We start from the raw sequence: 19,695 nt of genomic DNA on the forward strand, positions 1-19,695 counted from the left end.
TTACTGGTGAACCCAGGAAGAACCAGTTTTCAAGTCCTGGTCCTCATCACTTTGTGCAGAGGAAGACAAAGATGCAGCAGGTACTCGGAACCAGAGAAAGAGGGGATTACTATTTGTCCACTTGGCTCCAGGGCCAGCATACTTTGACTGGTGTGATCACCAGGAAGGACGCCAGGTGCACGGCCATGGGGAGCCAGCCATTGTGTCCCCATCACATTCCTCCTAACTGGTACCTTGTGAGTAGTATGATCCTGGCAATGACGACTGTGTGCTTTGGAGGCAGGAGGATGGCATTGGTGGACCTAGCTGGCTAGGTGTTTTCTGTTCCAAAACTCCACAGCTCTGAGTCTGTGATGATCCCCTTCCAAAAGAATAACCCTGTTGTCTAGCACACTATATTTCCTTTTTTACCTAGAAGATACCATTTACCATTTCATTCGGGAATCAGTTTTCTTTATGCAGATGAAGGGCAAAAGTGTACATAAAGGGAAACACCTTGACCTGCCCAAGCTCCCCAATAGTGGGACTTCATGGGAGGGGTGGTACACTTCTTGGGTGCCCCTTCAAGTCATCTTGGCCCTTTCTCTTTCTCCAGGCAGTTATGCAAGCTTGCTCATACCTAGGCTAGCTACACATACAGTGCTGCTCTGGGAAGTGCTCACAGGGTCCTTGTCCACACTCATGCACTGTCATCCACAAGCTGGGTACACTCTGGGTGAGACCACCTATGGAGTCACCCGGTGCCACAGGAAATGGAATGAATGCTTTTCTCTCGTATGCTGGGTATACTGGGAGCATTCCATCACCCTGAGAAGGCCTCCAGCTGTGTCCAGCTGTGGCAGACTCTACCATTGAGCCTCGTGGTGATGGCTCGTCTCACCTCACTTCCTCAGCCTTCACTCCTGCTGGCTGGATTTATTTCCCAAGTCAACTCTCTGCAGACAAGCCTTTGCCTGGAACGTTGGCTTCAGGGGAACCAGGCTAAGGCTGGACCCAAAATGGACAGAAGGAAATGCTTTGGGAATAGACCGACTAGTCAGTTGACTAGTACTTACAAAGGGGGGGGGAGGGTGCATGTTCTGTGTAAATTCTAGAATCATTAATGATTTATAATCTCCCTACACTATCAGAGGAAGTGCAACCAAACAAGGGAGGTGTGTTCCCAAATCCTTCTCATGGTGACTGAGTTGCCAGTTCATCTAACTCATATCAAAGTACTTAGATGTGCTGGGGGCTGTTCTGAGAGCTGTGGACACAGGGATGACAAAGACCGAAGATTCTGAGATCTCACACAACCCAGGGGAAAGACAACTAGTAGCCAAGTAAATACATGGCAGACTCACAGTGTGGAATGATGGGTGGGTCCACCAACTGCCTCCTGAAAGATGGGAGGCCAGTCTTTCCCCCTCCCCCATTCCTCTTCTGCTGGAAATGTTATGTGAATTCCTGTCCACATCACAGGACTCTAATTGTGTGTGTGTGGAGGGGGGAGGTACGTATGTATTGGTTAGTGTAAGTATGAAATACACATGTGTGTGCATGGATGCCAGAAGAAGCTATCGATCATCTCAATCCTGTTTGATGGTTTCTTAGAGTTCCAAGCTGCTGGCTCACTGAGTTTACAACATCAGATGTTGATGTCTCAGAAATGCGAAATTGGAGGTGGAGGTGGCAGAGAAGACCCCAAGCAGGGGAAAGGTCCCTCTCCCGAAGCCACACCATCTGCATCCTGGTACTGCCTTTCTTTTCAGGGCGGTGACTGTCTGCCTGAGAATCATCGCCAACATCCTGGTGCTCCTGTCGCTGGCTGGGAGCATCTATCTCATCTACTTTGTGGTAGACAGGTCCCAGAAGCTGGAGCAGTCGAAGAAGGAGCTGACACTTTGGGAGAAGAATGAGGTACCCACTGACCAGCAATTATATTAGCAGGTTGCACTTTATTGGAGGCAGAGGTAGTAACAACATCCCTCTTCTCTGCTTCCTTAGTGAATTACACTGAAATGTCCCTAGAGATAAGTATAGCCTGCTAGTTCTAGAGTAGGGACCAGGGCCTTCAGGTCCAGCAGCATCACGTCCTGTTGAAATGACTTGGAAGATCTTCATTTAAGAACTCTTCCAGGTGCTCACACCGACCTTTCTGGTTCACCTTTGCCCTGCTCACTGCTATTCCTTTGCATCCACACTCTCAGGCTCCGCCCACAGACCTGCATCTGTGACCACACTGACCCACAGTGTGTGCCTCTGATCCCACCAGCTGCCTCATCCAACACTTTGGCAGTTTCCAGAACCAGCCACACCAACAGTTTGGGTATTGAACAACCCACCCCCAATTGTGTGAATATCTCCGTAAATAGAAAACTACCAAGTAGGAGGGGAGGGGGAATTTCAGAATTTCTAATATTTGTTGTGACTGTTGTCCTGAATGTTTGGTCCAATTTACCTACCAAGATTTCAAAGACAAAAATAACTTCAAACCACCTTTTGGATTACTCTGGTAAAAATAACTGGCATCCACTTTAAAAGCCATTAGATGGGCATACATCTGTCCTGTGTGTGTTCAGCTGTGTCTAATGATTTCTTAGAACCTGATAGTATACCAGGTGGCCTCCTTGTATCTTATACCAGTTATGTGGGTTACGTAAATTGGTACCTCTTTGCGTGTTTATAAAGTGGCAAATTTTAAAACATCTGTTCAGGAATTATTTCTTAAGTTAGCTCAAGCATCTTGAGTACCAGCTTAAATTCGCTTTTCTTTTGCCATAAGTCCAGACAAACAAGAGCCAGGCATGGTTCTCCAGATAATTAATCCCCCGTGTGCAGAGGGATATTCAATTACGTCTCTGCCTTCCCCTTTCTGATCATAATAATCGCAATTATTTCCATCCTCCATCCAAGGTCAGGGAGGTATAAATACAATGAATTAGTGATTTGGTAAGTGTGACAGAAATGCTCCTGAAGCCCAGACAGCATGCATAAGTATCCTCGTGACCTTAAAGGAGAGTTCCAGGAAGGAACAAACTCATGATGGAATGGTGGACAGCTCTCAGAGGCCCAGGGAGGTTTCTAAACAGGAAACCTGTGAATGGTAGGTAGCCATATAGAAAACTAAATGTGCTTGAGGGAAACTGGTGTGAGGAACTTGAGAAACACTTGCTCTCTCCACAGGTGAGTGTGGTGGTCTCCCTTGTCACCATGCTAGCACCGTCTGCCTTTGACCTCATCGCTGCCTTGGAGATGTACCACCCACGGACAACGCTGCGCTTCCAGCTAGCAAGGTATATAAGCCCCAGTGTGCTCAGCCATCATCCACCCACAAAGGGTAGAATCCCTGCAGAGCTAAGGCATGGTTCTCCTCCAAACTCAGCATGAAGCTTTGCCTAGGGACATAGCTCAAGAAAAGCTGGGGGCAATGGAGAAGAAAGGAAAGGAGTCAGGGAAGGGGAGAACAGAAAGATGTGGGGTAACACAGCTGGGATTTGGGTAATGAAGCAGAGGAAGCAGAGAAAGAGGAGGAGGAGGGACAGAGGAAAAGAGGGGGAAAGCAGGCAGGAAAAGCAGACACAAAAGAGCAGCAAGATGATGGAATGCATGTCTGGGTTTCCTCATTATTGAATTCCCTCTGTGGTTGGACTCTGAGTGGCCAATAGACCCCCATTGTTTGCCAGACATGGGAGAGACAGCCCATGCTCCGCTACTAACTACCCACACACAGAGTTGTATGATGTGCTGAGCTGTACCAAGACAGCCAGTGACTGCAATAGCACATGTCAAAAGCAGATGTGGCCCGAGCCGCAGCAGACTGTGTGCAAGAGAATATCCCAAGACTGCCTCCTCGAGAGTTAGCGCCACATTGCAAGGGCTGGCTCTCTGGAAACCTGCTTTTTTCCCCTGGAGTTCTTTCTCCTCCACTTGAAGTGATGTATTGGTAAAGAGCAGGGTATAGGAGCTATCAGAGCCCTTAAGTATTTCCCCACCCTGCCCACACTGGCTTCTCCTAGGCCATCTTCTGTGACACCTCGTGACACTCCTCAAACCTCAGACCACTCTGAGAAGGATTGCTTCCACTCTGGAGTCAGTAAATACCTTCTGAAAAAGACATAGCCACCAACATTTTATAATCCGCCATCTATGCATACATCTCCATCCCAACTGCAAGCTCTAAAGGAGAAACAGAAAAATAGCCTCTGCTGATAGGGCGAACAAAGGGCTGGGCTGTCTGGCAGCATTTTGTTTACTAAAATAGGTGAGGGTATTGCTTGGCTTGAAGACTCCAGTTCCTGGACTCCTGAAATCCTACTGCCCCAAAGACAGAAAGACATCCCTAGAAAGGTCCAAACCCACAGCACAGGATAGACCAGGGGCAAAGCTTGGGGCCCGCTCACCCTGGTTTTTTTTTTTTTTTTTTTTTTTTTAACTGTTCCACTCTGCACCTCTCCAGCCTGGATAAGAGGTACCTTCCTTGCCCACAGGCACTGGGGAGAATCAATTCCATTATTGCATTTGGTGTAACAGCAATCCTATTACACAGATCGGCCTCGTTATTCATACTCAAAACCAGAGAAACAGAGCCACAGAGAGACATAACCTCAGACAAATGAGACATAATTTTGGAAATAAAAGCAAGACAGATTATTTCAGTCCCATTAACTCACCAGCAGACCAGGATACCTTTCACCCAAGATGCAGTGAGAACCCTAAGCTCCAGCTCTGTTAAGAACTCATCAGGCCCTTTTTCCGTCAGCACTCGCCATGTACCATTGGAGGGGCTGTGGCCACACAGGCTAAGGCACATGCTGAGATCATCCTGGGGTGATGCATAAGGGAGTCCCTTCATAGTTTCAGAGGAAAAGCAAGTGGCAAGGATGTCTCCTTGAGAAGCCGTCTACCTACACATGGCGTTCCCTGACCCTCATAGAGATGAAGGAGGCTGGTGTGGATGTGTGGGTCATTGTTTCCATGTGAAAGTAGTCTCCTTAAGATAAAGCTGTTTGGGGCTGGAGAGATGGCTCAGAGGTTAAAAACACTGGCTGCTCTTCCAGAGGTCCTGAGTTCATTTCTCAGCAACCACATGGTGACTCACAACCATCTATAATGAGATCTAGTGCCCTCTTCTGGCGTGCGGGTGTATATGCAGGCAGAACACTATGTAATTTTAAAAATTAATTGAAAAAAAAAAGATCTATCTTTAAAAAAAAAAGATAAAGCTGTTTCCCTATCACTGGATTTGATTCCACATTTGCACATCACCGACCCAGTGAAGGATCTGCAGAGGCTACTTTCCTTGCCCATCTTATTTCTTTAGACAGGTTTCCCATAAGACCCAAGGCTCCATTGTGGGCAATGCCAGGATGGTCCCCAAATATTCCACGCTGAGAGAACAGACACCATGTCTATAGTGATTGGCACAGACTTCCACAGGCGGATCCCACTCTCTGGCAGCTGCTCGCATGGTGTGACTGTAATCTGCCGCTCTAATGTTCCCGTGGAGCCCACCCGGTATTTCCAAGGGTGGGTGCTGGGATCTACAAGTGGCATGCTAGTCCTTTCAGTCTCGTGGACTGGACAACTCTCAGCGTTCCACGTTTCTGTTCTCTCGTCCCTTGAATGGGGAGTGTAACATAGACCTGCTGAGAACTGAGTGGAATGATGCCAGGTCATAAACTTCCAGACCAGAAAGCATGGGCCAGATGTTAAATTGCCCCACAGAACCCATGTTCTTCTGCTACCCTCATGTTTCTAACTGGCTGGTCCAGGGATGGCTACTGTGGGATCGCCTAGGAAAGATGTAGACTCCAAACCCCATCCACACCTGCTGAAGCTAGATGATTTGAATAGTCTGGGATTTTTGTTTTTTACATTATCATGTGTGTGTGTGTGTGTGTATGCACATTTTTGTATGTGTGTGTGATTCATATGATGTATGTGGAGGTCAGAGGACAACTTGTGAGAATCAGTTTTCTCTTTCTACCTTGTGGCTCCTGGAGATCAAGGTCAGAGGTCTGGCATGACCACAAGTACCTGTACCCACTGAGCCATCCCATCTGCCCTATAATCTGTGGTTTTTTCAGTAACACCAAGGTAACTCAAAGAAAGCCACGTGCAGCAATCACTGTCTTAGTATCATGTCCATGATGGCTTAGAACTCTCAGGAGGCCCCAGACTGCTGGTCCTATGTGTGGTGATCTTGTTTCTCAAGATGTCTTGTGATTTTCAGGGTCCTGGTACTGTACCTAGGAAATCTCTACAGCTTGATCATTGCTCTTCTGGACAAAGTGAACAGCATGAACATTGAGGTGAGTGTCCAGATGGGACAGCACCTGCCATCACTAGTGGGTGGTACCTGTCATAGCTGCCTAGACTGTGCAGCACCTGCCGTCACTGTTCAGACTGGATAACCTTCCTCCTGCTACTGTCCAGATTGGACAGTCACCTGCCTGCACTGCCTGGATTGGATGTACACCCAACCTCAAGGCCTAGACTGAACCGTCCCCCACCCATCACTGTCCAAACGGGACCGTCTCTTGTCATTGCTCCCCGTACAGCACCCCATGTCAGGATCTTCATCATCATTGTTGTCCTCTTTGCTGCTTATATTTGTATCTCACATGGCATATCTCAAACCATGCCACTGTGGTTCTTTTAAGGTGTAGAGAGAAATTTAAGCCCCATTTCCCAGATTTAAAAAAAATGAACAGTGCTGTTATGAGAGCCTGGGCTGTTGCCTCCATGTCTCCCTGGGCCATGTGATCTTATTTCATGCCTCCATCAGGAAAGACTGTCAACAGCTCTTTCAAATAACCCCAGGAAGATGAGCAGGCCCTGGGCTCCTCCAGAAAGTGGAAAGAGAATCATCTTCCCATACCAAATAGCTCAGTGTATGTTCCAGTCCCAGCCTCACAGGCAGCCTTAATGTTCATTTCAACCTGCTCAGCCTTCCAGGACACCCTGAGTGGGAGGAGTGGGGAGACAGGAGGAGGAGCTTGCTGAGGGTCATTTACGAAAAGTGTATCATAAATTTCAGGGCATATGGGCCAAAGAGGCCGTGGAGAGCTGGGGTTTGAAGTCACATAGACCTTGATCCTTACCTGCCACTTACTGGCATTCTGTCTGGAGCATTAGTCTACCACTTACTGGATCCTTATGAACTTGATCTAAAATTCCGTTGAGGTTGAAAAGAGAGGACTGTGTCACCTAGAACCACAGACCCATTTCTGATCTTACTAGGGAACAGTGAAGGCTGCCTATTTCAGCCGGTGTCTCGTGAGTGGTCACCTCTAGTCAAATGGTAAGAGGGAAGGAAAGAGAGAAGAGAGGAACAAGGAGTGAGGAAAAAGGAGACTAGAGACAGAGAAAGAGGCAGATGGCGAGAGAGTGGATGGTTACTCCTGAGTCGTGGTCCCCTTCATTTGTCCAAGCTGCATTCTTGCTTACCAACATGTAAACAGCCTTTATTTCTTCCTTCCTTCTCTCCTTCCCCTCTCAACAGGAAGCTGCCACCAAAAACATCACAAGCCTTTGGGCAGACCCTTCCACCTTCTCTGGCACCAGAACAGTGCCTGAAGAAGGGCAATGGCCCACACCTGGAGCGGGAGTGGAGCTCCGGAGAAACACCAGCACATGGGTCTTGGAAGAGACAAGCATTCTGACTACTGTGATGCCACACACGAAGGCCAACAAGACAGTGCCCTCCATGCAGGGACCGCAAGGACAGTGCTGGGAGACATATGTTGGCCAGGTGTGCCCCTCTGTCCCTTGGGAAGTCCCTTCAACACCTCACGTGGCAACTCTCTGGGGCATCACTGTTCCTTTTTCATAGAAAAGGAACATGGAATCCAGTGATGCTTTATTTTCTTATGTTCCAGGTCTCAAAATTAATCATAGTAATCAGAGCAAAGTTACTGTGGAACAATAACTAAGAGAGGTCCTTGTAAGCTGCTAGCCTCAGCCTCCTCAGCACAGACAAGAAAACAGAGGCACACATGGTTAAGAACTTACGTTTCAGAACCTCAGACCTTAGGGTCTTCCCAAGTTTTGTAGAGTGTGGGCTTTGCCTTGGATCTTGTGACCCAAACTCAAATAACAGAAACCCTCCAAATAGCCAAGATGTGGTAGAAGCCACCCCCTCTGCCACTGTGCTGTATAAAGATGGGAAGGGAAGACTTTTGATAGCCCTGGCTCTGGCTCCAGGGAATGGACAGAAACAGGGTGGACCAGGGAGGATTGTAGAGAAGACAGAGATGGGGAGGACTATGGGGGTCAGGGCATGGTGGCAGCAGGACCCAATGTGTTGCAGGAGATGCTAAAGCTGTCTGTCATTGACATGCTCTTCACGGTGGCCAGCATCCTCCTCATAGACTTCTTCCGAGGACTTTTCGTTCGCTACCTAAGTGACTATTGGTGTTGGGACCTTGAAAGCAAGTTTGTAAGTGAAATACTGTGTGCTTGGGGAGGGGGTTGGAACTAAATCTACCTTTTTCTGTTGCCTTGTTAGTCAGGAATTAGTCAGGCATGTGTTATATGACTTTTTCTGAAAAGTCTACTTCTGTTCATCTCAAAGAGAGGGAAACAGACTCAGAAGTGACCCCATTCGAGTCTAGCTCAGTGAACCCATGAGCTTCTTGGGGTTACTTACAAGAGCATGGATGAATGGTTACTTATAGCCCATGGGTGACTTGGGCAGCTACTTCACCAAAATGCCCACCCCAGCACGGGCGATGACAGCAAAGCTTGCTGCATACCTTGCAGGCAGCTGCCCCCAAGAGTCTTTTGTCCCCTTCTTAACTGCTTGTGTAGCTGAGGGGAGGAAGGCCTCCTGAGCCTTGGACATTTCCTGAGCCTCTAAGTCTTGACTTTCCTAGGTCTTCTGACCCTCTTCCTTCAGGAGGGAATGCTTCCATCCAGGAAAGAGCTACACATGAGCATGGCCCAAGTGGGGCAGAGATACCTCAAAGGGAGTTCTTGAGGGGAGAGCAGAGGGTGTGCAAAGTTAGCGCTTGCCCCGGCTTTCTATTCACCATTTGCTGGTGACCAGCAAGGCAGTGATCTCTGAGCAGCTATAAGAGCAGAGAAGTCTGGACAAGTGGCCACAATGAACCGCTGTGTGCAAAGGACTTAAGGACTTTGTTTTTAATGCAGATGCTTTTCTCTAACAGCCTGAGTATGGGGAATTCAAGATTGCTGAGAATGTCCTGCACCTAGTCTACAATCAAGGCATGATTTGGTAAGTCTCAACGCTGCTTCCCAGCATCACTTACAACATCGGGGCTAAGGATTTGATGAGCCCAGATGAACCCATGACTACACACAGCCACAGTCACCATCAGGAAAGGATATTGACAAGGGATTGTTTCTCAGGGGAGGTGATTGTATTAGTAGCTTTATGAGGATTTTACAGAAAAGACTGAGGGGGTGGTTCCTTTTTAAACTACTTCTGGTCCCAGCCCCCAAAACATCTGCATAGGAAGAGGTAGAGTCCCTCAGCTGGGAAGGGGGTGATCCAGGAAGAGGAACTTCTTGCCAGGAAGGTGTCAAGGACTGTGTGGTTACACTGGAGCATTTCCCATCATTTCTTTCATGTAGACATGGGGACCAGATGGAGAGCTATTTTTCAGGATAGCTGGCACATCCTGGGGGTGTCCAAGACCCTGACAAGCCTCTTTGGCTGGGGTACCTCCAGCCAAGTAGACCTCATTCCTAGGGGCACCAGGGCACTGACAAGGGTCATCTTGTCATCTTTCCTCAATAGTGTGTCTATGAGTGGGGGCCTCCAGCTTTATCTATGAGACTACAAATGGCACTGTAGGTCCAGATACTGTCAGCCAAAGAAAAAGAGGAAGCTTGGCTAGTCTACATGTTCAGAACCACTGTCAGTCACAGAGCACATAGGGAACCCCATAGTATAAGCAGAGGCACAAGGAGACATGCCTGCCAGAAGGAAGCAAACATTTATTCTTAAAACATTTTTATTTATTAAACTTCATTTTCTAGCCACTAAATTTGAATTCCACAGGGATCGGTTCAATTGCATAGCCAATACAAATTGATTTTGAACTAAAGTGGAGGTCCTGGGTTTTGTTGTGTACTTGACATTTGTACCTTGGCTAGTTGCCCCAGTGTGTCTGGGATAGTTGAGTAGTTACTCCCAACTCACTTATTTTGCTCTTAAAAGTGTCCACATCTAGACATAGAGCCACATAATTGGCAACATGTCTTTGATCAAATTGATTAATTTTCCCAGATTTGCCTTCCTGACCTATTAACTTCAGTCATCTCTCCATCTTTTCACAATTCCAGAAGAATAAATCAGCTAACATATGCAGGGGTGCTGAGAACAACAGCAAATGAAAGTTGGGGGTGGGGGGTGCTTGACTCATGTTGATCCAGTCTGAAACTCAGTAACTTATTAACTTAGTCCTTGCCCCAGAACTGCAAAGTCTAGAGTGTATCCCAGGGCCTAGTTCTCCAGTGTCTGCTTCTCCCCAGAGGAGGCCTTTCCCTTTGCTAAACGAGAAGAGAGATAAACACATCACCATTGCCCGCCTGTAGGGACTCGAATACCTCTGGAATGTGGGGACTGTGTCTCAGAGTTTTCTTCAGTGCCTGACATATAGAGTGTAAATGTCATGGCTCAGACCCTTGCTCCACCATGGGGCCTCTGGTATGCAGCCCTGAATGTGGACACACACAGACTGACTTGACCCTTCTGCCATTTCAGGATGGGGGCCTTCTTCTCCCCGTGTCTACCAGCCTTCAATGTTCTCAAGCTCATTGGGCTGATGTACCTGAGGAGCTGGGCTGTGCTGACCTGCAACGTACCCCACCAGCAAGTGTTTCGAGCCTCCAGGTCGGTAGCAGTAACGTCAGCCTTGGGCTGAGACCATATATCCTCTTCCGACCAGGGGCCTCCTAGCACAGGGCCTCTCAAAACCCTGTTTCCCTCCTCAGCTCCCTCCATGAAGTCACTGCCTACGCCTTCCTCCTGGAATCAGTCATCATCCCTTTGAAGCTCTTGGCACATTTTTTTTTTAAGTTTTTACTGATACCTAATAACCATTTGGAAAAAGTGCACAAGTTAAAAATATCAGGCTTGATCTTTCATAGACTGAACACAAAAATACAACCTACCAGCATCCACATAAAAACAGAACATGAGTGATACCCAGATCACTTCTGCTTCCCAGATCACTTCTGCTTCCCATCACCCCTGACTTCTACAGAGCTTGCCTGGTTTTGTTGTTTATGTTAAATGAGACATGCATAGAATGTGCTCCTTTGCGTTCGGGGTTGTTTGTTTATTTGTTTTTTGTTTTTCTCCATTCAACATTGTGTTTCTCTGCTTCCTGTCGCTGAGGAAACACACAGAACTGGCCTTCTGGTTTCTTTCTCTGTGCTGTGGCTACTTCTGGCTGCTGACTGTAGCACCCAACACCCCTGAACATTCTGCTTTCGTCAGGAATACACCACAAAGTGTAATGCTGAGTTTTAGGGCAGGTACACATGAGTTTTCATAGTTGGTTAAAAGTTTGAATTGTTCTGCAATCCTGACAATGCTAATTCTTTCCTGCATTTCATTTTAGCCACATGGGTGAATTCATAACACATTTTGAATCTCATGATGAGACCTCAGTTACAGTGCTTTGCCACAGTGATTATCTGTGTGTCTGTCTTCTCTATTGGTGGCTATTGAACTATCAAACTTTTTAGCATGACCTGGATAGCAAGCTGTTTATATTTTACCTGGGGACCAGTACACATTTGTGTTCATGTTTGGATATATGCGGTTTTATATGTTTACATGTAGTTATTTAATCTATAGCTCCCAAAGACCCCCCAAAGGCAACCACATGTCAACATGAACTGTGGAGGGTACAAGCATTAGTACCTACTTACCACAGTCCACGCAGGACTTCTGGTTAAATCTTTTTCATTGGAGAAGGAGAAAGTTGGGGAAACCAATGGACAGGGTAGTTGAACATCACTAGACTGATAAACTATATACAGGGCCTCACATACCAAATTGGTCTGAGCTACCACTGGGACCACTGAAGGCCCTGATATCAGCCTGGGACCATTCACTCTGAGCAGTAAGGAGCAGAGAAAGAAACTGAGAGCATATGTGATCCAAGTCGGATGGCTGAAGGTTACAACCAATGGAGCCTTCCTCCTGAGACCCAAGAAGCGCGCTCCAGGCTGGCAGCAGGAGAGAAGGCACTCCACGTCAGTGCTCTAAGTTACACTGGTCAGTCAGAGAGAGAGAGAGAGAGAGAGAGAGAGAGAGAGAGAGAGAGAGAGAGAGAGAGAGAGAGAGACTGCAGGATGAATTCAGGCTTAGCAAAAGCAGCGGAGGAATCAGTCACCATGGACTGGCTGAGCAGGAGCTCTGATGAAGCTCTTTTTATTGATGCACAAGAGGCCATTTAGCAAGTCAGTTCCCAAATACCAAAACCTCTTATCTGAACTAGGAGTTGTCTCAAGGAACCATTACTTAATCAAACACAATCATAAGAGTTCCAGGTGTGCCAGGCAGGTCTTATGACTGAGATTATGGTAAGGTTCTGAAATTCCCAGGACAAAGCAACCCTATAAATCTCTGATAACAATCACTGATATTTATGAGATAATTCCAAGGTCTAAGTGGCCATCAGTCCAGAGTAAATGCCAGGTGCAATGGCCCGGTTAATATTCCACCACAGTTAGGTAAGGCCCAGATGAAGGACGGCAGTTCTAAGATTGCCGTATGTAGAGCTAGCTGGGAAGAAGCCCCGCACACGGGTGGAGCCGCTGCCTTCTTGCTTTACAGCTTAGTGCCTAGCCAGGGTTTGTAAAGAGAATTGGATGGGCTGGAAGGTTTTTTTCTGAAAGTTGAGTTCGAGGTTTCTGAGCTGTGCAAGCCCCTTAGGTGTGTGTGTGTGTGTGTGTGTGTGTGTGTGTGTGTGTGTGTGTGTGCACATGCTCCCACACTCAAGCACATGCTGGTCTGCATATGTAAGCAAGTGCATGTGCACATGGGTGTGCATAGATGTAGAGACCAGAGTCTGATATCGGGCATCTTTCCCAATTACTCTCCACCTTATGCTTTGCCGGTCTGGCCAGCCTGAGTGGACAGTAAGCCCCAGGGACTCGCCTGTCTCTGCCTCCCCAATGCTGGGATTTCAAGCCCCCAGCCTTTTTCACACAGGTGCTGGGGATCAAACTCAGGTCCTCATGCCTGGGCCACAAGCACTTCACCCACGGAGCCATCCAGGCCCCTGAGGAGAGACTGGTCCCAACGACAGAGGTGCTGGCTGCTGCTGGGTGGGCGAGTAGGATGCACTCCTGCAGAGCCTGGAATGGATGCTGCTGCATGATATTTGGTCTTTCTGCAGATCCAACAACTTCTACCTGGCAATGCTCCTATTCATGCTGTTTCTCTGCATGCTGCCAACCATCTTTGCTATTGTCCACTACAAGCCATCTCTGAACTGTGGCCCCTTCAGGTAATACACACAGAAAAAAAAAGCAAACAAGTAAATAAATAAATGAAGATAATATAATATTTTTAAGTAAGAGGGGGAAAAAAAGAAGCCTGATATGGCTCATCACATCTCTAATACTAGTAGTACTTAGGAGGCTGAGGCAGGAGGATTGTCAATAGTTTAAGGCCAGCCTAAGATACCCATAAGACTCTGTCTCAAAACTGGAAACCCACATACAAGTAATATACAGACTAGGCAGGTTGTACTTAGGTATTTAGGAATATGTGTATATGCACATATGACAATTAATGCAAAAAGAGACCGTGTGTTTTAAAGAGAGCAAAGAGGAGATCTATGATAAGGTTTGGAGGGAAAAAAGAAAAGGAGGAAATGATATAATTATACTATAATCTCAGGCATAAAAGAAAAGGAAAGAAAGGAAGGAAGGAAGGAAGGAAGGAAGGAAGGAAGGAAGGAAGGAAGGAAGGAAGGAAGAAAGAGAAAAAGGAACAGCAGGCTACATGGCTGAAGCCAGAAGCTTTACTTGAAGACAGTCCATGTCAGTTTTCAGTCTACAGTATCTCACTGTAACCGTACAGAAATTTCAACTAGTCCCCACTGATGCCTAAGTCGGTTTGGACACACAACCCCCCGGGGGTGTCTTCATTTACTCGTTAAAAAGCCAGTGCACTTGAGGTGTGATCGACAGCCCCACCTCCCGTCCTGCCGGGTAACTAGATGACTCCTTCACAGAACATCTGGGAACACTAGGCATCTTTGCCATTTGGAGATTTGTCTCTAGCTTCTGCAGCTGGTTTTGGAGATCCGCCTCCAGACACCCAAACATTTTTGATAGGTCTTGAATCATTCCGTAGCCAAAAGCAGTTGAATCTGGAGTTATCTTTTTCTTTCTCTCAGTGGACAAGAGAAGATCTATGACATCGTGTCAGAGACGATAGAGAATGACTTCCCCGCATGGTTTCACGTTGTGGTTGGACACATCAGCAGCCCTGTGGTGATACTTCCAGCCGTACTGCTTCTGTTGTGAGTGCTACACCTTCCAGCCTGCAGGGGGCACCACTCCAACCTACCTCCAGGGGATACTGCAGCTCCCAGCCTCCAGAGGGTGTCATACCTCCCAGCCTCCAGGGGGCATCACTCCTCCCAGCCTCCAGAGAATGCCACACCCCTTACCCTTCAAGGACAGCTGTGTGTGTGTGGCCACATGATCACACTGCTGTCCAATAGTTAAATAAAAGTAGTCCATTCAGAAAGCACTTACAGGAGCTGATGATCTAAGCATGGACTCTGAGCCACCATGCCACAGAGAGATAGCTGCATAGGTACTGATTCCACCACAGCATCTGATGGATTTCTGAGGCCACTATAATGGGGCTGGATACTATTATTACCAGTATAGTGTTCTACAGAAATGTAGATACTTTTGAAATGTCACAATTCAGCTGAGTAGCTTAGGTTTATTAGTGCTTTCAGCACAAGAAAAAAAAGGGGGGGGGTTGCACTTTCCCAGTGGCCACAGGCTGTGAGAAGCCAAGTACATCTTTGTCTGAGGTTCAGGGGTCAGTGGGTAGCCCACATCTGACCTGGGATCCCTCATTTCCACTGCCACCTGAGCGGGACCTGAAAGCTAAAGAGCCGGTTGAATCCCACTCACTATTCCATGTCCTTCCATCCCAGCATGCTCATCTACTACCTTCAGAGCATCGCAAGATCACTGAAGCTCAGCAGCCAGCAACTCAGGATGCAGATCCAAAACGCAAGTATCACGTGAGCTCAGCTCTCATCCGGGACGTCAACCCTGGCCGGATGCCTGCACCCTCCCCAGCATGAGGGTGCAAAGAAGCTCAGACCCTCGGGTTGTAGTGACACTTGGCCATGTGTTATGGTACAAAGTGGATGGATACCCTCAAAGTCCCCTCGAGTTATTTCTAAGACTATCCAGTGGTTGCTTCCATTGGCTGGGAACAAGCTGGCTTGCTTGAACATTCTTTGCATGGCCACGCCAGGCTCCCAGTGTGCCAAGCACCTTGTTGAAAAGCCACTCAATCTAACCAGGGTCAACTTTGACCTTTGAACCCCTAGGGCCATGTGTACCCCCAAACACTCTTCTCTCCTCTTTTTTTTTTTTTTTTTGGTTTTTCGAGACAGGGTTCTACTCTTTCTTATTCTTTAGATTATGACTGGCATAGACTCTTTCGCACCCAGGGTACATATCATCTCCTAAAGTAACCAGATTGAGGCAGGCACTCCCTGCCCTTCCATGACTGCTCCTCTGCATCCCCTCCCTCAGGGTCAGGAGGAGGCCAGGGAAGCACCCAGGGTACCAAATTCAAGAAGGCTTTCGCTGGGTCCAGTCTACCCTGCCTTTCATAACACTGAGAGTCATAGTTCCTTAAGTGTGGCATCCTGGTCACCTTCTTTGTCTCCCTGTACCTTTTTCAATAAGGAAAGAAAAAAAGAACTGCTCCCATAAATTCAAATTTATGTAAAGGGGTAACAGACTTGCTTTGTGAAATGTCAAGTTAGAAATCCATTTCCAGTTGCAGGGCGTTTTGCCCATGGATATTTCCCTAGTGGTTGATCTGTGTTTTCTTTGTGACTCAAGCCATTTCAGGCTGAGCCTCCCTAATCTAAAGATCTGAACTACTTTGAGACCTGAAAGTCTCTGGTCGTCAACATGAGGCCATGAGTGGAAAATTCTACACCATGAAAACGTTTTGTACACAAAATTACCAAAAATAATCTTCTATCAGATCACCTCCAGGCCCCATGTACTCAGTACAGGTGAAGTGAAAGGAATCTCATTTGAGACTTGGATCTCATCCCTAAATTAACCAGAATGTGAAAAGCCACAGGTCCCAAGTCCTTCAGATACAGGATACTCTGCCTGCCTTGGCAGAATCTCACACACCCATGAATTAGTCATCCTTACAGGAAACCCATCATGTGTAAAACCTTGGCTCTTCCATGCTTGTGTTTATTCACTCAAATAACAGGCCCAGTTTCTATGACCATTCTGCTCTCATCGATGCGATCATACCGAAGGTCTGAATAATAGCACATAAGTCCTCTCTCTCCCCAAAATAAAATGTGAACTTCCTCCTCTCCAAGCTGAAGCAAACTGACTGTCATTCACATTTCAGGCAAGAGCTGAAGATAAGAAAAAGGTTGCCCAAATGGTAGAGGGTAAGTGAATCTTCAAACACAAATGTCTGCTCTCTAAGTTGATGGGCATTTTGAGAAAGGGCAGAAGGCCCACCACTGGTGAAGATTGCTTATCACCAGTGCTGGGTTTTCACAAGTCACTGGGCACACGACAGTAAAACCAGGCCATCTACTGCTCTGGGCCCTTGATTTGATCATGCCCAGGCCTGGAACTAAGCCCCAAACTTCTGTAATCAGAAAGGGGCTTTGAAACAGGAGAGAAACTCGGTGTGGAAAAGTGGAAAATACTCAAGAACCTATTTGTCTGACCGCTTGGTGTGTGTCCTCTCAGGCACCCATCTCTTCCCATGGGAGCCCATATCCCAGGCCTCTGCCCCAGGCTCCCACATTCCTACGTTCTGTGCTCTCTGTCCTAACCTCATCTAGTGATACCACCCAGGCAGGCCCAGCCACTGAAGCAGATTGCAGAATAAAGACCCAAAGCCACAGACTCTCCAAGGCCATACCTTCTTTCTCTCAAGTCTCCAAACTCAGACCCATCATGAAGGAGAGAAGGCTATGGCCCAGAAAGAAGGAAAGTGAGGGGAACAAGATTTGGTGTGGCTAGAAAGCCAACTTCAAGGGGAGGAAGTACAGATCAAAACAGAGGCAGTGACTGCCCCTTAAGGCCACTCACTAGTAGAGTGCACTGAGAGCCAGGATGCTGAGTGGGTACCACTGGGCTGGCACAGTCCACACTTAACCTGCCAGAGCATGAAAGAGAATGGGGCTCAAATGTTACCATAAGCCAGTCCCTGTAACTATTTTAAGGTGAGCTATTTGGAAGAGAGCTCTTAAAGATCACACTCCATGCAGAGTCACCAGGTGACAATTTCACACACACACGGTGACTGTGCCTTGTCCTGTAAATCCCACTGTAACTGTGAGAGAGAACTTGCCAATTGAGAATATTGCTTAATCTAGGCAGAGCCCCCCAAAGCCAGGATCCACAGAGACTTTCTCGAACGGCCTTTCTTGCCTTAAGAATATTAGATTGTACCTAACAGTCTTGAGGTACCTTGGGTTCGATTTCTTGCTTAAGCTCCTTGAATACCATGTTTCAAACGGCTGAATGTGTGTTGCCTTGGGTCCACTGTGTGTGGGTGCACCTGACGACTGTAGATCCAGTTGTTGTGAAAGTGCTGCCCCTAAATCAGCTTTGTGTCAGCAGGCTTTCCGTCAAGATAGCAAACACCTGACATCACTTTCTTATAAAGACAGAGAAGTCTCTTTTGGATCACAGTTCCAGGTTCTAATCTGTGTTCCACTGGACCCATTGCTTAGGGAGGGGACACACCACCCTGCGAGTGTGTGCCAAGCAAACCTGTTTACCTCACAGGCTGAAACAGAACGGGTTCTCACAATCCCCTCAGAGCACATGAACCCTAAGGCCAGAGTTCTTACCGCCACTTAAAGGCTGCACCTCTCCCCAAGAGTGCCAGTTTAGGGACTAGAGCTTAGCATGAGGGCCTTGCAGGGGATTTAAGGTTCAAAGCATAGACAGCAAACCTGGACCTGTCACCTGTTCTTCCCTCCGCCTGCAGCTCGAATCCAGACCCACGAAGAGAGCACCAAGAGACTTCTAAAGGATGGTGACCTCATCAGCCAGCTGTCGTCAGCATACATGGCAACAGCCCAAAACAACGGCAACATGGTCAACTTTGACTCGCTGAGTAGCAAGAGCCTCAGGATGGAGACGGTCACCAGGTCCCTGCCCCAGAGTCCTGGGCAAGGGTCCAGGGGCCTCTGCTCTCCTCTTCCAGGTGGATCTAGATCAAGGCCAGAGCAGGATGCCAGTAGGTGAGGGTGAACTCTGAGACAGAAAGTAAAGAGGCTTCTTGAGTGTGGTACCAGTGGCAGACCAGAAGAGCTATCAGGAAGCTGGGGCCGCTGAATTCCAGATGTGACAGAAGGAGTCAGGGGGCAGGGACTGCTGGGATGCTGAGGATGCTGAGGATGTGGGAAATGGTGCAGGGTGGAGGTGGGGAGGTCAAGACTTTTCAAACCTTACATTATCATATCATCTGTAAAAAAAACTTTCTCGAAGCCTAGTATACATATTTTCTGTAGCCTAAGGAAATAAGCTGGTTTTTTTTTAACAGTCATGTCCCAAGTCAGGATTTGGGGGTGCAGAAGCAGAAGGCACAGATCCACACCATCACCCTCAGTAGCCTCAAGAGTTCCCCGAGAGTTTTTGTTGTTTGTTTGTTTGTTTTTTCGAGACGGTTTCTCTGTGTCATTTTGGTGCCCGTCCTGCATCTCGCACTGTAGACCAGGCTGGCCTTGAACTCACAGGGATCCACCTGGTTCTGTCTCCTGAGTGCTGGGATTAAAGGCATGCGCTGCCCTGGCTTTTCCCAAGAGTTTTAAGGACCTGATTCAGGCCAAACTAGGACCCATGGCTTCCACCCAGGGAAGCATTTCAGGGCCAGCCAGTTTATGAAGTAGAGTTCAGGTGAATAAAGGCATTTTTAACTCAGACTTAAGCAGGAAGGTTAAGTGAAAGAGAGGTACACTCCGAAGAAAAGCTAAGATGCTCTGGAGAGCATGAGTGTGGGCTCCTCGTAGTTTTTGCTTTGCTGTTTGTCGCAATAGGGGTTGAAGTTGTTGCATGCAGAGGGTTATGATGAAATGTAAATGAGATTCCTAAGACGCACCTGGCAGGACTGCAATTCATTAGGAGAAAATGTGTGCCTCTCAGGGACACAGGAAGTCCGGAGGGTGTCGTCACTGGAAACAAAGTGAGCAGGCTGGTTTGAGGGTCTCAGGCCCTGTCTGAGGAAAGGAATGACTCTATCCAAAGTCATATACATTCAGGCCTTAGTCCTGGTTCCTAACTACACATAAAAGATCTATGCATGAGGTCAATATGAACCCCGTGTCCCAGCCCTCAGAGCCAGTGGTGAGTATGCCGGATTCCTGCTTCTCAGCTGATGAGAGGCTCCCATTATACCCTGGGGTCATGCGTGCCTTCCTCTCTCCCATGTCCCATAACTTCCCCATCTTTCTGTCCAGC

The 19,695-nt window shown here is 47.6% G+C and overlaps 1 protein-coding gene across 1 annotated transcript in view; it reads left to right on the top strand.

Moving 5' to 3' along the window:
• The window catches only part of Tmc3 (transmembrane channel like 3), a 41,227-nt gene that overhangs the window by 16,410 nt on the left and 5,122 nt on the right, over positions 1–19,695 (top strand). Inside the window, exons 10-21 of the mRNA XM_042278838.2 lie at positions 1,752–1,899; positions 3,166–3,275; positions 6,215–6,293; positions 7,487–7,735; positions 8,294–8,422; positions 9,153–9,220; positions 10,715–10,843; positions 13,365–13,475; positions 14,373–14,498; positions 15,153–15,231; positions 16,619–16,661; positions 18,224–18,479. Coding sequence (XP_042134772.1) covers positions 1,752–1,899; positions 3,166–3,275; positions 6,215–6,293; positions 7,487–7,735; positions 8,294–8,422; positions 9,153–9,220; positions 10,715–10,843; positions 13,365–13,475; positions 14,373–14,498; positions 15,153–15,231; positions 16,619–16,661; positions 18,224–18,479 — 1,527 coding nt within the window. The remainder of the gene's footprint in view (positions 1–1,751; positions 1,900–3,165; positions 3,276–6,214; positions 6,294–7,486; positions 7,736–8,293; positions 8,423–9,152; positions 9,221–10,714; positions 10,844–13,364; positions 13,476–14,372; positions 14,499–15,152; positions 15,232–16,618; positions 16,662–18,223; positions 18,480–19,695) is intronic.

The sequence above is a fragment of the Peromyscus maniculatus genome, chromosome 1, assembly GCF_049852395.1.
Source record: "Peromyscus maniculatus bairdii isolate BWxNUB_F1_BW_parent chromosome 1, HU_Pman_BW_mat_3.1, whole genome shotgun sequence".
In the NCBI taxonomy this organism is placed as follows: Eukaryota; Metazoa; Chordata; class Mammalia; order Rodentia; family Cricetidae; genus Peromyscus; species Peromyscus maniculatus.